General features: G+C 39.3%; 1 protein-coding gene across 1 annotated transcript in view; it reads left to right on the top strand.

Moving 5' to 3' along the window:
- Positions 1–15084, top strand: part of LOC136875613 (uncharacterized) — a 312390-nt gene that overhangs the window by 74487 nt on the left and 222819 nt on the right. Inside the window, exons 3-4 of the mRNA XM_067149147.2 lie at positions 5606–5706; positions 12164–12268. Of these exons, the coding sequence (XP_067005248.2) occupies positions 5606–5706; positions 12164–12268 (206 nt within the window). The remainder of the gene's footprint in view (positions 1–5605; positions 5707–12163; positions 12269–15084) is intronic.

Raw genomic sequence — 15084 nt, 5'->3', positions numbered from 1 at the left:
GTATATCGGGACGTCATTTTGCACCAGTATGTCCGCCTTTTCAGGGGTGCAGTGGGTCCCACCTTCCTCCTGATGGATGGTAACGCACTGCCCCACCGAGCTGCCATCTTGGAGGAGTACTGTGAAACAGGAGATATCCGGCAAATGGAGTGGCCTGTCTGTTCTCCAGACCTAAACCCCATCGAGCACATCTGGGATGCTCTCGGTCGACAAATCGCTGCACGTCTTCAAACTCCTAGGGCACTTCAGGAGCTCCGACAGGTACTAGTGCAAGAATGGGAGGCTATACCCCAGCAGCTGCTCAACCACCTGATCCAGAGTATGCCAACCTGTTGTGCGGCCTTTGTACGTGTGCATGGTGATCATAACCGATATTGATGTCAGGGTATATGCGTAGGAAACAGTGGCGTTTTGTAGCACATGTGTTTTGGGACAGTTTTCTCAACTTATCATCAATACCGTGGACTTACAGATATGTTTCGTTTGTGTTCACTATATGCCTATGCTATTAGCCCCAGTTTTGTGTAGTGCCATATTGTGTGGCACACAATATGCAATTATCCTTAATTTGTGAGCATGAGTGTATATCCCAACCCATTGTCTTTAGTATATCCCCAGAAATCTTATCAATTCCAGCCCCTTTTCTAGTTTTCAACTTTTGTATCTTATTGTAAATGTCATTGTTATCATATGTAAATTTTAATACTTCTTTGGCCTTAGTCTCCTCCTCTATCTGGACATTATCCTTGTAACCAACAATCTTTACATACTGCTGACTGAATACTTCTGCCTTTTGAAGACCCTCACATACACACTCTCCTTGTTCATTAATTATTCCTGGAATGTCCTTCTTGGAACCTGTTTCTGCCTTAAAATACCTATACATACCCTTCCATTTTTCACTAAAATTTGTATGACTGCCAATTATGCCTGCCATCATGTTATCCTTAGCTGCCTTCTTTGCTAGATTCAATTTTCTAGTAAGTTCCTTCAATTTCTCCTTACTTCCACAGCCATTTCTAACTCTGTTTCTTTCCAGTCTGCACCTCCTTTTTAGTCTCTTTATTTTTCTATTATAATACGGTGGGTCCTTACCATTCCTTACCACCCTTAAAGGTACAAACCTGTTTTCGCATTCCTCAACAATTTCCTTTAACCCATCCCAGAGTCTGTTTACATTTTTATTTACCGTTTTCCACCGATCATAGTTACTTTTTAGAAACTGCCTCATGCCTGCTTTATCAGCCATATGGTATTGCCTAATAGTCCTACTTTTAAGACCTTCCTTTCTATCACATTTATTTTTAACTACGACAAAAACAGCTTCATGATCACTAATACCATCTATTACTTCAGTTTCCCTATAGAGCTCATCTGGTTTTATCAGCACCACATCCAGGATATTTTTCCCTCTGGTTGGTTCCATCACTTTCTGAATCAGCTATCCTTCCCATATTAACTTATTTGCCATTTGTTGGTCATGATTCCTGTCGTTCGCATTTCCTTCCCAATTAACATCTGGCAAATTCAGATTCCTGCTACAATCACATTTCTTTCCATGTCGTTTCCCACATAGACGACTATCCTATCAAATAATTCTGAATCCGCGTCAGTGCTACCCTTTCCCGGTCTGTACACTCCAAATTTATCAAGTTGCCTATTATCTTTAGAAATGAGCCTTACACCTAGAATTTCATGTGTCTGATCTTTAACTTTTTCGTAGCTTACAAATTCTTCTTTCACCAGAATGAATACTCCCCCTCCCACCATTCCTATCCTATCTCTGCGATACACACTCCAGTGCCGTGAGAAATTTTCTGCATCCGTTATATGATTTCTCAGCCATGATTCAACTCCTATTACAATATCTGGTATAAATATATTTATTAAATTACTTAATTCTATTCCTTTCTTTACAGTACTTCTACAGTTCAACACTAACAATTTTATGTCATCCCTACTTGATTTCCAGTTCCCTGTTCCCTTATCAATGCTCCCTAGGCCACCCAGTTTCCCTGAATGTACCTCCCTATTACCCTTCCAAACAAATTTCCTAACTTATATGTACCACTGCAGTTTAAGTGAAGGCCATCTGAGCGCAGATCCCTATCTCATACCCACCCATTAGGATCTAGAAATTTCACTCCCAGTTTCCCACGTACCCACTCCATAGTCTCATTTAAATCCCTAATCTCCCTCCAGTCAGTATCCCTCCTACACAGTATTCCACTAATAACAATTTCCACTTTCTTAAACTTCATCCGTGCTGCATTTACCAGATCCCACACATCTCCAACTATGTTGGTACTTAAATCAGCTTGCCTTACGTTGTTGGTACCAACGTGAAACACTACCACCTTCTCCTTCCCCTCCTCCCTCTCTTCTACTTTCCTCAACATCTACCTCAACCTAATTCCTGGATAACATTCTACCCTGGTTCTCTTTCCTCCACACACTTTCCCCACGTGTCTAACGATGGAATCCCCCATGACCAGAGCCTCAACCCTACCCACCTCATTTGATCCCCTTCCCTCCTGGTCAGCCCTATCTTTCCTGACAGCTGCAGAAGCTACTTCCTCCTCCCTTTTCTCCTTCCCATGACCCTATTCCACCTATCTTTTCCTATCCTCTACTCTACATTTCCCTTTCCTACCTTTTCCCTTCCTCCTACTTCCACACGTCTCAGCAACTGTTCCCTGTCCCTCATCTTCCCTCTGTTGTTCTACCTGGAGTGACTCGTACCGATTTCGCACAGACACCTCTCCTGAATTCTGATCCTGAATAGAGCCCTTAGCCTGCTATCTCCTTCCCCTTAGAATATTAGACCACCTGTCTTCTACAACTCCCCCCTTTCCTTCCCCTCCCTCTTGTGCACCTACTGTAACCTATACATTGTTCAAGGGAGTCCTATCTTCCTTCCTGTCTTCTGTGAGAATCCTAATTATCTCCCTCAAACTCTCCAACTCCTCCCTCATACCCCTCAATGTCTCGCCACACCCACAGTTCGTACACTCGCGCTCCTTAGCCATTCTTTACGGAAAAAATGAAAATAAAAATAAAATAACTTATTTGAAAAAAATAAATAAACGGAGGGATATATTGTCTGGGATAGTACTCAAAGATCACACTACAATAAGGTAATTCATATACGACTACACTACAATACTACTTAGTCGTACTGTATTTTTTATCCTACAACCCCTAACATGATAAAAACTGCTGTTAATTACTGAATATCGAAAGTAATACACAAGAACTACACAATTCCAAACTGCAATTAAGCCTATCCTAATTACAACTGAATTTTAGTAAGAGTTTCTCCACCACCTCTATTCCTTGGTCATTCTGTCTGGTAACTTTAACGTAACTTTAAATAATAGGCTTTGAGTGGCACATCTTCGAGATGTGTGGTGTAACTAAAGCGATATTTATAGACGTGTTACTGTCAGGGTTAAATGCTGAGAATAAGATTTTGTCTACTATCATTTCTCTCAAAACCACGCCAAGGGTTTGAAGTGCAATATTATTGCGATATAGGAATTTGATTATTAACTTTTACTCGATGAATAAACGAAGGTGGAAAGTACAAAGTATGCAGGGAACTAAGACTATAAATTATCGGAATAATGAATCAGCCGACTTTGTATTTATTTACACTAATATCATGTGCATGTAGCAACCTCTACTACACCAGTACTACACAAATATTTTACAATAATAAAATAAGCACACTAAATTCTAATAGGATATTACTCGTATACTACTGTACAGTACACTACAGTAATTTTTAAACTAGTTTCAGATGTATCCTAATTACGATATCGGTACCTTATGTCACTACTAAGCACAAACAGAAATGAAATTTGGAAGAACTACTGTACTCAATGATTACCAACAAAGCTAAATGCTTAGACAAATTATTATTCATACTTCGCTCTAATAGATACACACGTAAGATAAAACACAAATATAGCAGGCAAGATACGGCACTATCTAAATGTACTCTATCTATACTACAATGTATCTACACTACAATTTTCACTGAAGTGTAGTTATATTAACTTTTACCGCTGGTGGATTAGTATTATTTTCCTTACTATGGGGGACGGAGAATAAAACTGTCCTTAACCCTGACAATTACACCATACGATTTTCTGACGTGTTGTACGAATGAATTCCATCTAGTCCTCATGAGGAGCGGAGAGTTATCCCCTCCACCACCTCTATTCCTTGGTCATTCTGTCTGGTAACTTTAACGTAACTTTAAATAATAGGCTTTGAGTGGCACATCTTTGAGATGTGTGGTGTAACTAAAGCGATATTTATAGACGTGTTACTGTCAGGGTTAAATGCTGAGAATAAGATTTTGTCTACTATCATTTCTCTCAAAACCACGCCAAGGGTTTGAAGTGCAATATTATTGCGATATAGGAATTTGATTATTAACTTTTACTCGATGAATAAACGAAGGTGGAAAGTACAAAGTATGCAGGGAACTAAGACTATAAATTATCGGAATAATGAATCAGCCGACTTTGTATTTATTTACACTACTATCATGTGCATGTAGCAACAATTGTCAACAATCCAAAAAAACTGTTAAGTACCGTAATTATCCAGTGAAATTACCGTGAATTCTCTTTAACTTCTCTTTAAATCGATGTTTACAGGCTTATCATGTTATTTAACGTAATAAATTATTACCTTCGTGATAGTTTGAACGGATATCTGTACGAAATATCGGAAAAGTAGTGGCGGAAATTACAATGAGTTACAACACCTTATGATAATCTGCCTTTGTAAGTATAATACCAACGAACCTACAGATATTTAAAAATATTGTTTTAAAAAATATTATTACCTAAAGTATTTCCTAAACCTAAATTTGAAACAAAGTACACCTAGCTGGCCTACTTAACCTAGAAAACATAATTTACTGAACACCAAATGAATTACTTGTTATAAAATTCAAATAAATAACACTACTCCCAATTTCTACCAACAAGCACTAAACACCAATATACAAATAGCACTAAATGGAACACACACACTCCACCCACATCCTCATCCTACTATCTTGCCTTCTATGATCAGTTTTATGAGGATGTATTTATAATTTCTGAAGATGTGACCAAAATAGACAGCTTTCCTGTGTTTTGCAAAGATTTTGACTTCACATGAATTCTCTGGCGCGATGCTGTTGGAGACATTCTCTGATACATCAACACTTCAAAAGCCTGCAGTTGGTTCTTTGACAAGCTTTTAGTGTCCATCCTTTAACATCATATACCAGCACAGGTAACATATAACACTTCCTGATATGCCAACAAGTTTTGGATCGAAGGTCACTCAAGATGTTCATTTCAGGACCACCCTTTTTGCAGTGTTGATTCTGATTTTAATTTCTACATCTGGATCCTGTTCTTGTGTTAGCCAGCATTTGTGTTCAGTGGAGTTTCCATTGTGGATTGATGATTTTCTGCTTGCTTATTAATCATGATATTTTTGGAATGTTTATTTTAAGGCCAACTCCTAGTTTATTTCATTGAAGCTGTTCATTAGGAATTGAAGGTTTCCTGAATGTTATTTTATATTTCTTGTGCAGTGAAGCACCATGTGGCACCTGTAAACCTCCAGCACCCTGTAAGCCAATATCATCCACCACATCCTTCCTAAAACCATGCCCTGGAGCTGGAAAGAAATCTGGTATGTATACTGATGTGTACAAAGCAGTATTCATGTGTAGCCCTTGTTTATTACTAGTACATAAGCCTGTCTTTGACAGTTGAAATTACTATCTATAAAGTAATTCTAAATGGACTATTAATGTATCTTATCAATAAAAGTTGCACTTTCCAGGTTTTTCGAAGCGTGTTTTTTTAAGTAAGGTCCATTTTGTTGTAGACACTAATGGTTCACGCACATATCACAGCAATCGCATGCGTCGTGTACCGGCATGCCTCGGGAACAACTGTGCTCCGTTTCAGCTCTGTAGCTAACCTGTACGATTCTGTTCTGTGCTTTCAAAATGTTTAAGACTATCAACTCACCCGTCGCGTGTGAGGTTCGGTCAGTGATACGGTTTTTGTCAGCAAGGAACCTGTCTGCTGCAGAAATTCATCGATAGATTTGCGAAGTGTACGGTGATACTGTTATGAGTGAAAGCAAAGTGCGTAAGTGGGTACAACAATTCAAAGATGGTTGTGAAAACGTCCATGATGAGGACCGCTCTGGTCGCCCTTCTTTGATTATAGATGATTTGGTGGCTTCAGTTGAACCAAAGATTCGTGAGAACAGGTGCTTCACAATAACAGGTCTCTCAAATGAATTTCCTGACGTGTCGAGATCGGTGCTTTACAACATTGTTTCTGAACACCTAAAGTTTAGGAAACTATGCTCCTGTTGAGTCCTGAATCTCCTAACAGAGGACCACAAAAACCAAAAAATTTCAGTGTGCGATGAAGTTTTTGACTCGTTATGACGAAGAAGGTAACGGCTTCTTTAGTCAGATCGTGACTGGAGACGAAACATGGGTTTCGCATATCGCGCCCGAATCGAAACAACAGAGCATGGAATGGAGACACACACACTCGTCTGTAAAGGTGAAGGCCAAACAGACTCTATCCCAGTGCAAAATCATGGCGTCGGTGTTTTGGGATAGGCATGGTGTTTTGTTGGTCGACTTCATGCAACGAGGAACCACTATCAATGCAGAAGCATACTATCAAACCCTGAGAAAGCTATGCAGAGCGATTCAAAACAAAAGACGTGGCATGCTGACAAAGGGAATTGTCCTTCTCCATGACAATGCAAGACCTCACACTGCAGGTCAGACCTGTGATTTATTGGACAGTTTTGGCTGGGAAGTTTTAGACCACCCACCCTACAGTCCTGATCTTGCACCGAGCGATTACCATCTGTTCCTCCACCTCAAACATCACCTCAGTGGCAACCATTACAATGACGATGACGTGAAAATGGCAGTGAACTCTTGGTTATCGGAGCAGGTGGCAAGGCAAGTTTCTATGAAGAGGGTATTTTAAAATTGGTTACGAGGTATGATAAGTGTTTGGATAAACTTGGCAACTATGTCAAAAAATAGAGTGAAGTATGTACTTTTTGAAAATAAATTTACTTTTTTGAAATAACCTTTCGTTGTGTACTTATTTTCAAACGGACCTTACTTTAAAAACATGCCTCGTATATGGCAGTCAAGTGGAATCAAAACAGGTATTGTAGTATTTCCTTACAAACCATATTAAGTGCATTGCCTCCATTTAAGAATGAATGGTATACTCAACATCACTGGTTCTAAATGTATTCTTGGTATAAAACACTTTCTTCCTGAAGCTGAGTTTGTCTGAATTTCTGAATGAACAATATTTTTGTTTTGCTTCCATAGATTCAGTCTCGTTCCACTGCACAAAACGACTTTATTAACTTTGTTAACATCATTGCACATTATGGAGGCAATGCTAATGTACGTTATTTGGTCACCTATAAAACTATTCAGAACCTATTGGTTGATGATGTTGACTTGTTCATTTCTTGGGCAAAAACGTTGTACTTTGACTTGGATGAAAAGAAGAAACAATTGAATCTCATAGAATATTATTTGAAATACTGTTTTGTTGACTCTCAACAGTGCCATTTGGCCCAGTTCACTGTTTTCGAGTTTTTTTTTTTTTTGCTACTTGCTTTACGTCGCACCGACACAGATAGGTCTTATGGCGACGATGGGACAGGGAAGGGCTAGGAGTGGGAAGGAAGCGGCCATGGCCTTAATTAAGGTACAGCCCCAGCATTTGCCTGGTGTGAAAATGGGAAACCACGGAAAACCATTTTCAGGGCTGCCGACAGTGGGGTTCGAACCTACTATCTCCCAAATACCGGATACTGGCCGCACTTAAGCGACTGCAACTATCGAGCTCGTTTTTTTTTTTCGAGGTTTAGAAGCCGTTCAGTGAATTTTGGGCCATAAAGAATATTTAAAATATTTAAAATATTTAGAATATTTCAAACTTGACTGGATAATACCTGTTCTGTAACAGTGAGGAATTACTGCTAGGCACTGTCTGAAATCTGCACTAAGCAAGATCACTTTTCTAGCGAAAGGTGATTTGTTGTTCATTATAAGTAGCTGACATACTAGTGAAAAAGTGTAGAGGGAAGCCATGGTTGCCTCATCCCATGTGATTAAACCTGTATCATTTATGCCGCATCTTCTGAATTTCTTATGTTAGATGCAGGGGTCTGCAAATTACTTTCCTGTGACTTAACTTTTCTCATTTCACCTTTCTCGAAACATATACACTAGAGTCCTGTTAATCCAAACCCCGTTAATCCGAAAGTTCGGTTAATCCGAACTGAAATATTCAATTTTAAAAAATCTCCTTACTGAAATGAAAGAACATATTATAGAATGAAGATTTACTTGCATTTTATTAGTCATATTTTACTAGAATAATATAAAGAGAACTGGCAAGGTTATCCTGCTATGGTATGGAGTAGACCGTACAGCCAGCGACTCAACGCCGAGTGTTGGTCGGCGGGAAATAACCTGTCACTCTAAAGGAGCCAACGGCTTATGGCGGAGGAGCTCCCTTAGGAGGGTGATGGTCCCTTAGTGGAGGAAATGCCACTAGAATCCATCAGGTAGCGTCTGTACTTCATGTTAGAAGCGGCTTCCAACAGCGTCTGTTCTCCATGTTAGGGGCAGCTGAGTCTGCACCAGTGAAGGCAAGGGGAAACCACACTGGTATAAATTCCCAGGAAATCACTATGGCGAGAAATCAGAAAGAAACGGCCCCTAGTCCCGGGCAGCCCTTAAATGGGAGAGGGGGCTAAGAATCTCCCGGCTTAAATTAGTGAATTCCGCAATAAGAATGGGGACTTGGAATGTGAGAAGTCTCTATGCAGCTGGCAAGCTTGACAATCTTATCAAGGAAATGGTTAGATTAAGAACACCATTAATGGGAATTAGTGAAGTTCGCTGGCCTGGTGCAGGTAAATGTCATCGTGATGATGGTACATTCTATTACTCTGGTAGTGAAGATAATGATAAAGATCATAGAAATGGAGTCGGAATCTTTATAAATTCTGAACTTACGAAGTATGTCAGCAACTTTGTACCTGTCTCTGATCGAATCATGTTATTACAGCTTTCATGCTCACCTTTTAACGTAAACATCTTGCAGATATATGCACCAACAGCAGACAAAAAGTATGATGACGAAGTAGAAACATTCCATGAACAACTTGGAACTGTTCTTAAAGACCTGAAGAAGGATGAAATAACTGTCATAATGGGTGATTTCAACGCAAAAATTGGTCAAGGGTGTCGTTCCGACTTGGTAGGCGAATTTGGGCTTGGTAAATGCAATGACCGGGGAGAAAAGCTGTACGAATTTTGTGTAGAACATCAAATGGTTCTCACCAATACATGGTTCAAACTTCCAAAACATCGTTTTATACACATGGAAAGCTCCTAAAAATGATCATCAGAATCCTGACTCGACAAGGAACCAAATTGATTACATTCTGATAAATAAGCATTTCAGAAATTCCATCAAAAGAGTCGCAGCATATCCAGGTGCAGATATTTCCTCGCATCATAATCCATTGATAGCTAATGTAAGAGTCTGTCTGAAAATCATGAAGAATAAGCCTAGAAGAAAGGTACTAAATACCCCTAATCTACAAAATTGTGAAACTCGGCAGAAAATGGCTCAGGATTTGAATAGGCATTTAAAAGAAATCAATACCAATAACTGTGAAACAGCAAATGAATTGTGGAATCAGTTTAAAAGTCGGGTAGAGGTACTTCTTCAAAACAAAGATCAAAAGATACATCCAATGAAGAAAAAGAAATGGATGACAGATGATATTCTTGAACTAATGGAACAACAAAGATTAGTAAAAAATGATGCAGAGGAATACAAAAAATTACAACGCCACATAAGGAAAGAAATACGTGCTGCGAAAGAGAACTGGATGAAAGAACAATGTGTGGAAATGGAAATCTTTCAGTCTAAACATGATCTGTTCAATATACACCAAAAATTAAAGGAAATAGCTGGCATGTACAGAAAATGTAACCTTTCTGTACTGGTTGATGCCACAAACAGGCCTATTATTAATGAAGAAGAAGTTTTAAATACTTGGGAAAATTATCTGATAGAATTTTTTTGTGATCAGAGAGGTGAGGAAACTAACCAACGAGCTAATTGTGAAGGCCCTGATATTCTTAAATCAAAAGTGCTATATGCTGTGAAAGTTTCAAAAAGCAAGAAATCACCAGGTCCAGATAACATCCCTGTAGAACTTCTTAAAATGATTGACGAAGACAATATCCAATTCTTGGTAAAGTTGTTCAATACTATATATAATACTGGAGACATTCCATCTGACTGGCTGTTATCTACATTCATCACATTGCCAAAGAAGCAAAAGGCATGTAAGTGTAATTATTATAGGCTAATAAGCCTCATGAGCCACACACTTAAAGTATTCCTTCGTGTAATAACTAACAGAATCAAGACTAAGTGTGAACAAGACCTCGACGAAACGCAGTTTGGGTTCAGAAATTCTTTTGGTACAAGGGAAGCATTGTTTGCGCTAAATATCCTAATTCAGAACAGTCTAGATCAACAGCAAGAAGTGTTTGCTTATTTCATTGATTTTGAAAAGGCATTTGACAGAGTACTACATCCAAAACTTGTAGAACTCCTAAAGGATATAGGAGTTGACAGCAAAGATATCCCCATTATTGAAAATCTTTACCGGAGACAAAAGGCCATTGTCCAAATCGGAAATCAAACTACAAACGAGATAGCCATCCAAAGAGGAGTTAGACAAGGTTGTGTTTTGTCTCCATTGTTATTCAGCCTTTACTCAGATAAAATTTTCAAAACAGCTTTAGAAAATCAACAATATGGAATAAAAGTAAATGGTGGCATAATTAACAACATAAGATATGCGGATTATACAGTCATCTTGTGTGACAATTTTGAAGATCTCCAACTCCTGCTCAATAATATTAGTGCAGTAAGTGAGGACATGGGACTAAAAATAAATGTAAACAAGACCAAGTACATGATCTTCAGCAAACGTGCCAATGCTGAGGCAATCTTACAACTAAACAACCGACAGATTGAGAGAGTAACCACTTTTAAATATCTGGGTGCCATTGTCACTGAACAACTTGATCCTGAGAAAGAAGTGAAACAGAGAATAGCAATAGCATGAAAAATATTTATAAAAATGAACTCTTTCTTTTGCAATGACTACTTAAATTTAAAACTTAGACAGAGGATTGTCAAGTGCTATATATGGTCAGCCTTGCTATATGGTGTGGAAATATGGACTCTCAACAACATATCAGTGAAATGCTTGGAAGCCTTTGAAATGTGGATCCACCGTAGGATGCTCAGGATTTCGTGGGTTGCACGACTAATGAACCAAGAAGTACTCAGAAGGGCAAGAGCAAGTCGGGATCTCGTTCAAACACTAAAACTCTGGAAGATCTCTTACCTTCGCCACATCCTTAGAAATGACCGTTACCTCATCTTACAGCGGATTGTACAAGGCAAAATACAGGGTCGAAGAGGTGTCGGGAGGAGACAAACATCATGGCTTGGAAACATCAAAGAATGGACTGGAATTCACAGTGTTGAAAGACTTTTCCACCTAGCAAGAGATCGTACTGCATTCGCCACAGTGATCGCCAATGTCAGGGGGACCTGATACGGTACTATGAAGAAGAAGAAGAAAGAGAACTATTAAATAAACATCACAAGCAGCTCTTCGCAACCCGGGCACAATGCAAAAGTGTAACCCGTTACTGCATTTCAGCAGTTTTAGGAGACAAGTTTAAACCTAGTTTTAATAGTTTTCTCCTCTACGGGTTCTTAACTACCCTACTGTAATTTTATACAGTATTTTATTAATGTAACTGCTAAAGATGATGATGATGCTTGTTGTTTAATATAAGTTGGCAACAATGGTATAGTTATTTATTAAATTCAAAAGTGGGGCAAGGACCATATTTCACTAGTGTGGGGGCCACATTCAGCCTGCAGGCTGCTTGTTTTGACATGCCTTACTTAAAGGAATTTTATAGTTTTATCTAATGCTGATATTATTTCTATGTTCTCTACCACAGCAAGGAAGAAACAATTTACCGATGATGGACTTTCTGGACTTGGTCGTGATCGTGAAGATTTGGAAATGGCAGATGCCCTCCTCTGTTCCCCATCTCTACGTAAAGGTAAGTTGTAAAGATTTATTTCAGTGGCATATAAGATTTTATGTAACATATATTGACAGATATGGTTGATGGTTTTATGCTTAAAGTATAATGAAGCCCTTCATTATATATTTTATTATTATGTAATTTCATGTAGTATACATATTGGATGATATAAATAAATATGAGATGCATCTCGTGAGACAGATCTCAAAGGAGTTGTGGACTGAAGTCACTTGCGAGATAGATAGTACCATGCATATGATTTACTGTAAGTTCATATTCCACTAATGAGGTGGATCTCCTTCGCTTCTCGCACACTGGCTGTGGTATCTGTCTGCTGACACCGCAGCTGTATAAAGAAACAGGTGAGGAAAGATAAGGGAAGAATTTTAAACACCCCATGCTGTGGTTCCATCTCTGAAATTTCTTCTGACATAGTTTATTTCAGTGTGATGGCCATGGAGGAAGAAAGTGCACTTTCAGGCTTGTTTTAATGAGATTGTACAAGAGCACGTTGAACTAATCTCTACAAAATCACAACTTGCCAAAATGTACAGGCAGAAAACGGCTGTAGTAGGTTGCATACGTGAGGATTTCTTAAATATTGAGTTGATGGAGGCCCAAATTTCAAAAGAATTACAAATTCATTATTTACCCATGGGTTAGAGAATTGTTTCCAAGTTATACTAGTCCATTACACTTTCATCATCTGTCCAACTTATTTTCAGCATCCTCCTCCATATCCACATTTCCATTGCTTCCAGGCATTTTATATCCTATTTTGCAAAGATCCATATTTTGAAATCATACACCAACATTTTGTGCATATTTCCGCTATTGGTTTTGTTAATAATTAAAGAAAATAAAGGAAAGAATTAGCTGATAGGACAACAGGACTTGTACAAATTGCTGTTTTAAATAATTCCTATAATTCCTAGTTTCAGCCAGCAAAAATGTGAATAAAAATGTAGTATGTTCTCCAAAGGCATGAATGAGTAGTACAGATCTGATTGGGATGCAATGTCTTTTTGACCTGTAGGCAACACGAATCTAGCAAAGAAGATTGCGCTATGATGCTGGTGCCAGAGCAGCATGGGTGTGCTACGTTTTCAACTCTCTTACCTCTGTCCTTGAACTCATTATACCAGTACTTCATCGAGGCCCATGAAAGGGTTATTTCCACAAACTGTGCGTGTAAATGGCGATGAATTTCAGGAGCTTTAACATTTTCTCGGACGAGAAATTTGATGGTGATGCATTGCGCTGGTGTACTCCTCTCTCACTTATCATCAGAGCGACTGAGTACAGCATGGACAAGATATCCTGAGTTATGACACCCCTCTCAGAGACCCTTCCTCTCATGCTCCAATGGCCTTGAACCACAAGCCCACCAAACAGGTGCCAAAATCAGAAAGGCTCGTTTATATTTGACTTACCAATGCATATTGATGAAATTTTTCGACCATTAGAATGTGGTGATGAATTCGTTTTTGTCGATGTCAATGCTCACTCTCCTCAAGGAGCATCAGTGAGGAACATCATGAGAGAGGCACTTGACCGTACAATTTGGCCAGCTAATCCACCAGACATGAACTGCACTGAGTATGCATGAGGCAGGTTGAAAACAGTTTATTTTATTAGTCCACAACCTCCACAGACACTTCCAGACCTCATTAGAGTTGTCCAGATAGAATGGGACTTCCTTCCTCAGAATATCGTCAATGTACAGTGTGGGTGAAAAGTCCCTGTACCCCTGTAAGTGTTCAGTATCAAATGTTATTTAGGTTATGTTACATTCGTATTAGGTGTCCATTATATCTGAAAATTCCCCTCATGCTGTAAACACAGTTCTGTAAGCCTCCATGTTCTTCTTGACATATTTCTGGGCATATCCAGGGTTATAATCTGAAATGCATCCTCAACAGCGCTGTGTAGTTCTTCGTTTGTAGCATAACGACATGCAGATACATGCGCCGCAATGACTCCCCATAACGAGTTGTCTGGTGTGGTGAGGTCAGGATTTCAAGGGAGCTTGTGTTGCTAGTGAACCATGACCTGTCCACTGTCCTGGGAAATGTTAGTTTAGGAACTCGCACACAGGAAGAGCGTAGTGAGCAGGGGCCATGTCTTGCTGCAACCATATGCGTTCTGTGAGGCCCCTTTCCACAAGCTGGGTTATTAACCATGTTTGCAGCATGTGTAAATAATTTGTGCCATTTGCAGTCCTTTTCAAAAGTATGGTCCAAGCAGATGTTGTGATTTCACTGCCCATAACATTATGTGAGGCAGGTTCCTTTCCAACTCAACTCTGTAATGAGGATTCCCTTTGGCTCCCACGGCAACATTTTTAGCATGTGAGCTGCGATAAATAGCACATTCATCTGGAAACATAAACTTGGCACGGTTCACTGTATTTCAAAATTTGGTTAACAAAGCACAGCATGCTAAAAAGAAGCTCATTCCGGTCTCTATTTCATAACTCATTTACGAACGTCGATAGGAAAAATCTGAACTTAAGGACCTTTTTAAAGTAATCTCGCAATGTTGTTCTCAGTATACCGAGTTCCAAAGCACGTTTACGCGTTGACTTCATTGGAGAACATTGTTCAGTCGAAGCACAGACTACAGCACACCTTTCTTCTCGTATCTTCTTCCTTCCACTCCGCGGTCTGTCTTTAACACTGCCCGAGGCAAAAGCACGTCTGTCCCAATCGATAAGTGTTGCTTTTCGCGGTGGAACTTATTAAGTCTGTCCTGGAATGCTCCCATAATCTATCTCATTTTCTGTTCTGTGTGTTACTGGGCGAGTTGGCCGTGCAGTTAGGAGCGTGCAG

This window comes from Anabrus simplex, chromosome 6 (assembly GCF_040414725.1).
Source record: "Anabrus simplex isolate iqAnaSimp1 chromosome 6, ASM4041472v1, whole genome shotgun sequence".
NCBI classification, from domain to species: Eukaryota; Metazoa; Arthropoda; class Insecta; order Orthoptera; family Tettigoniidae; genus Anabrus; species Anabrus simplex.
This window is presented reverse-complemented; position numbering and strand designations above follow the sequence as displayed.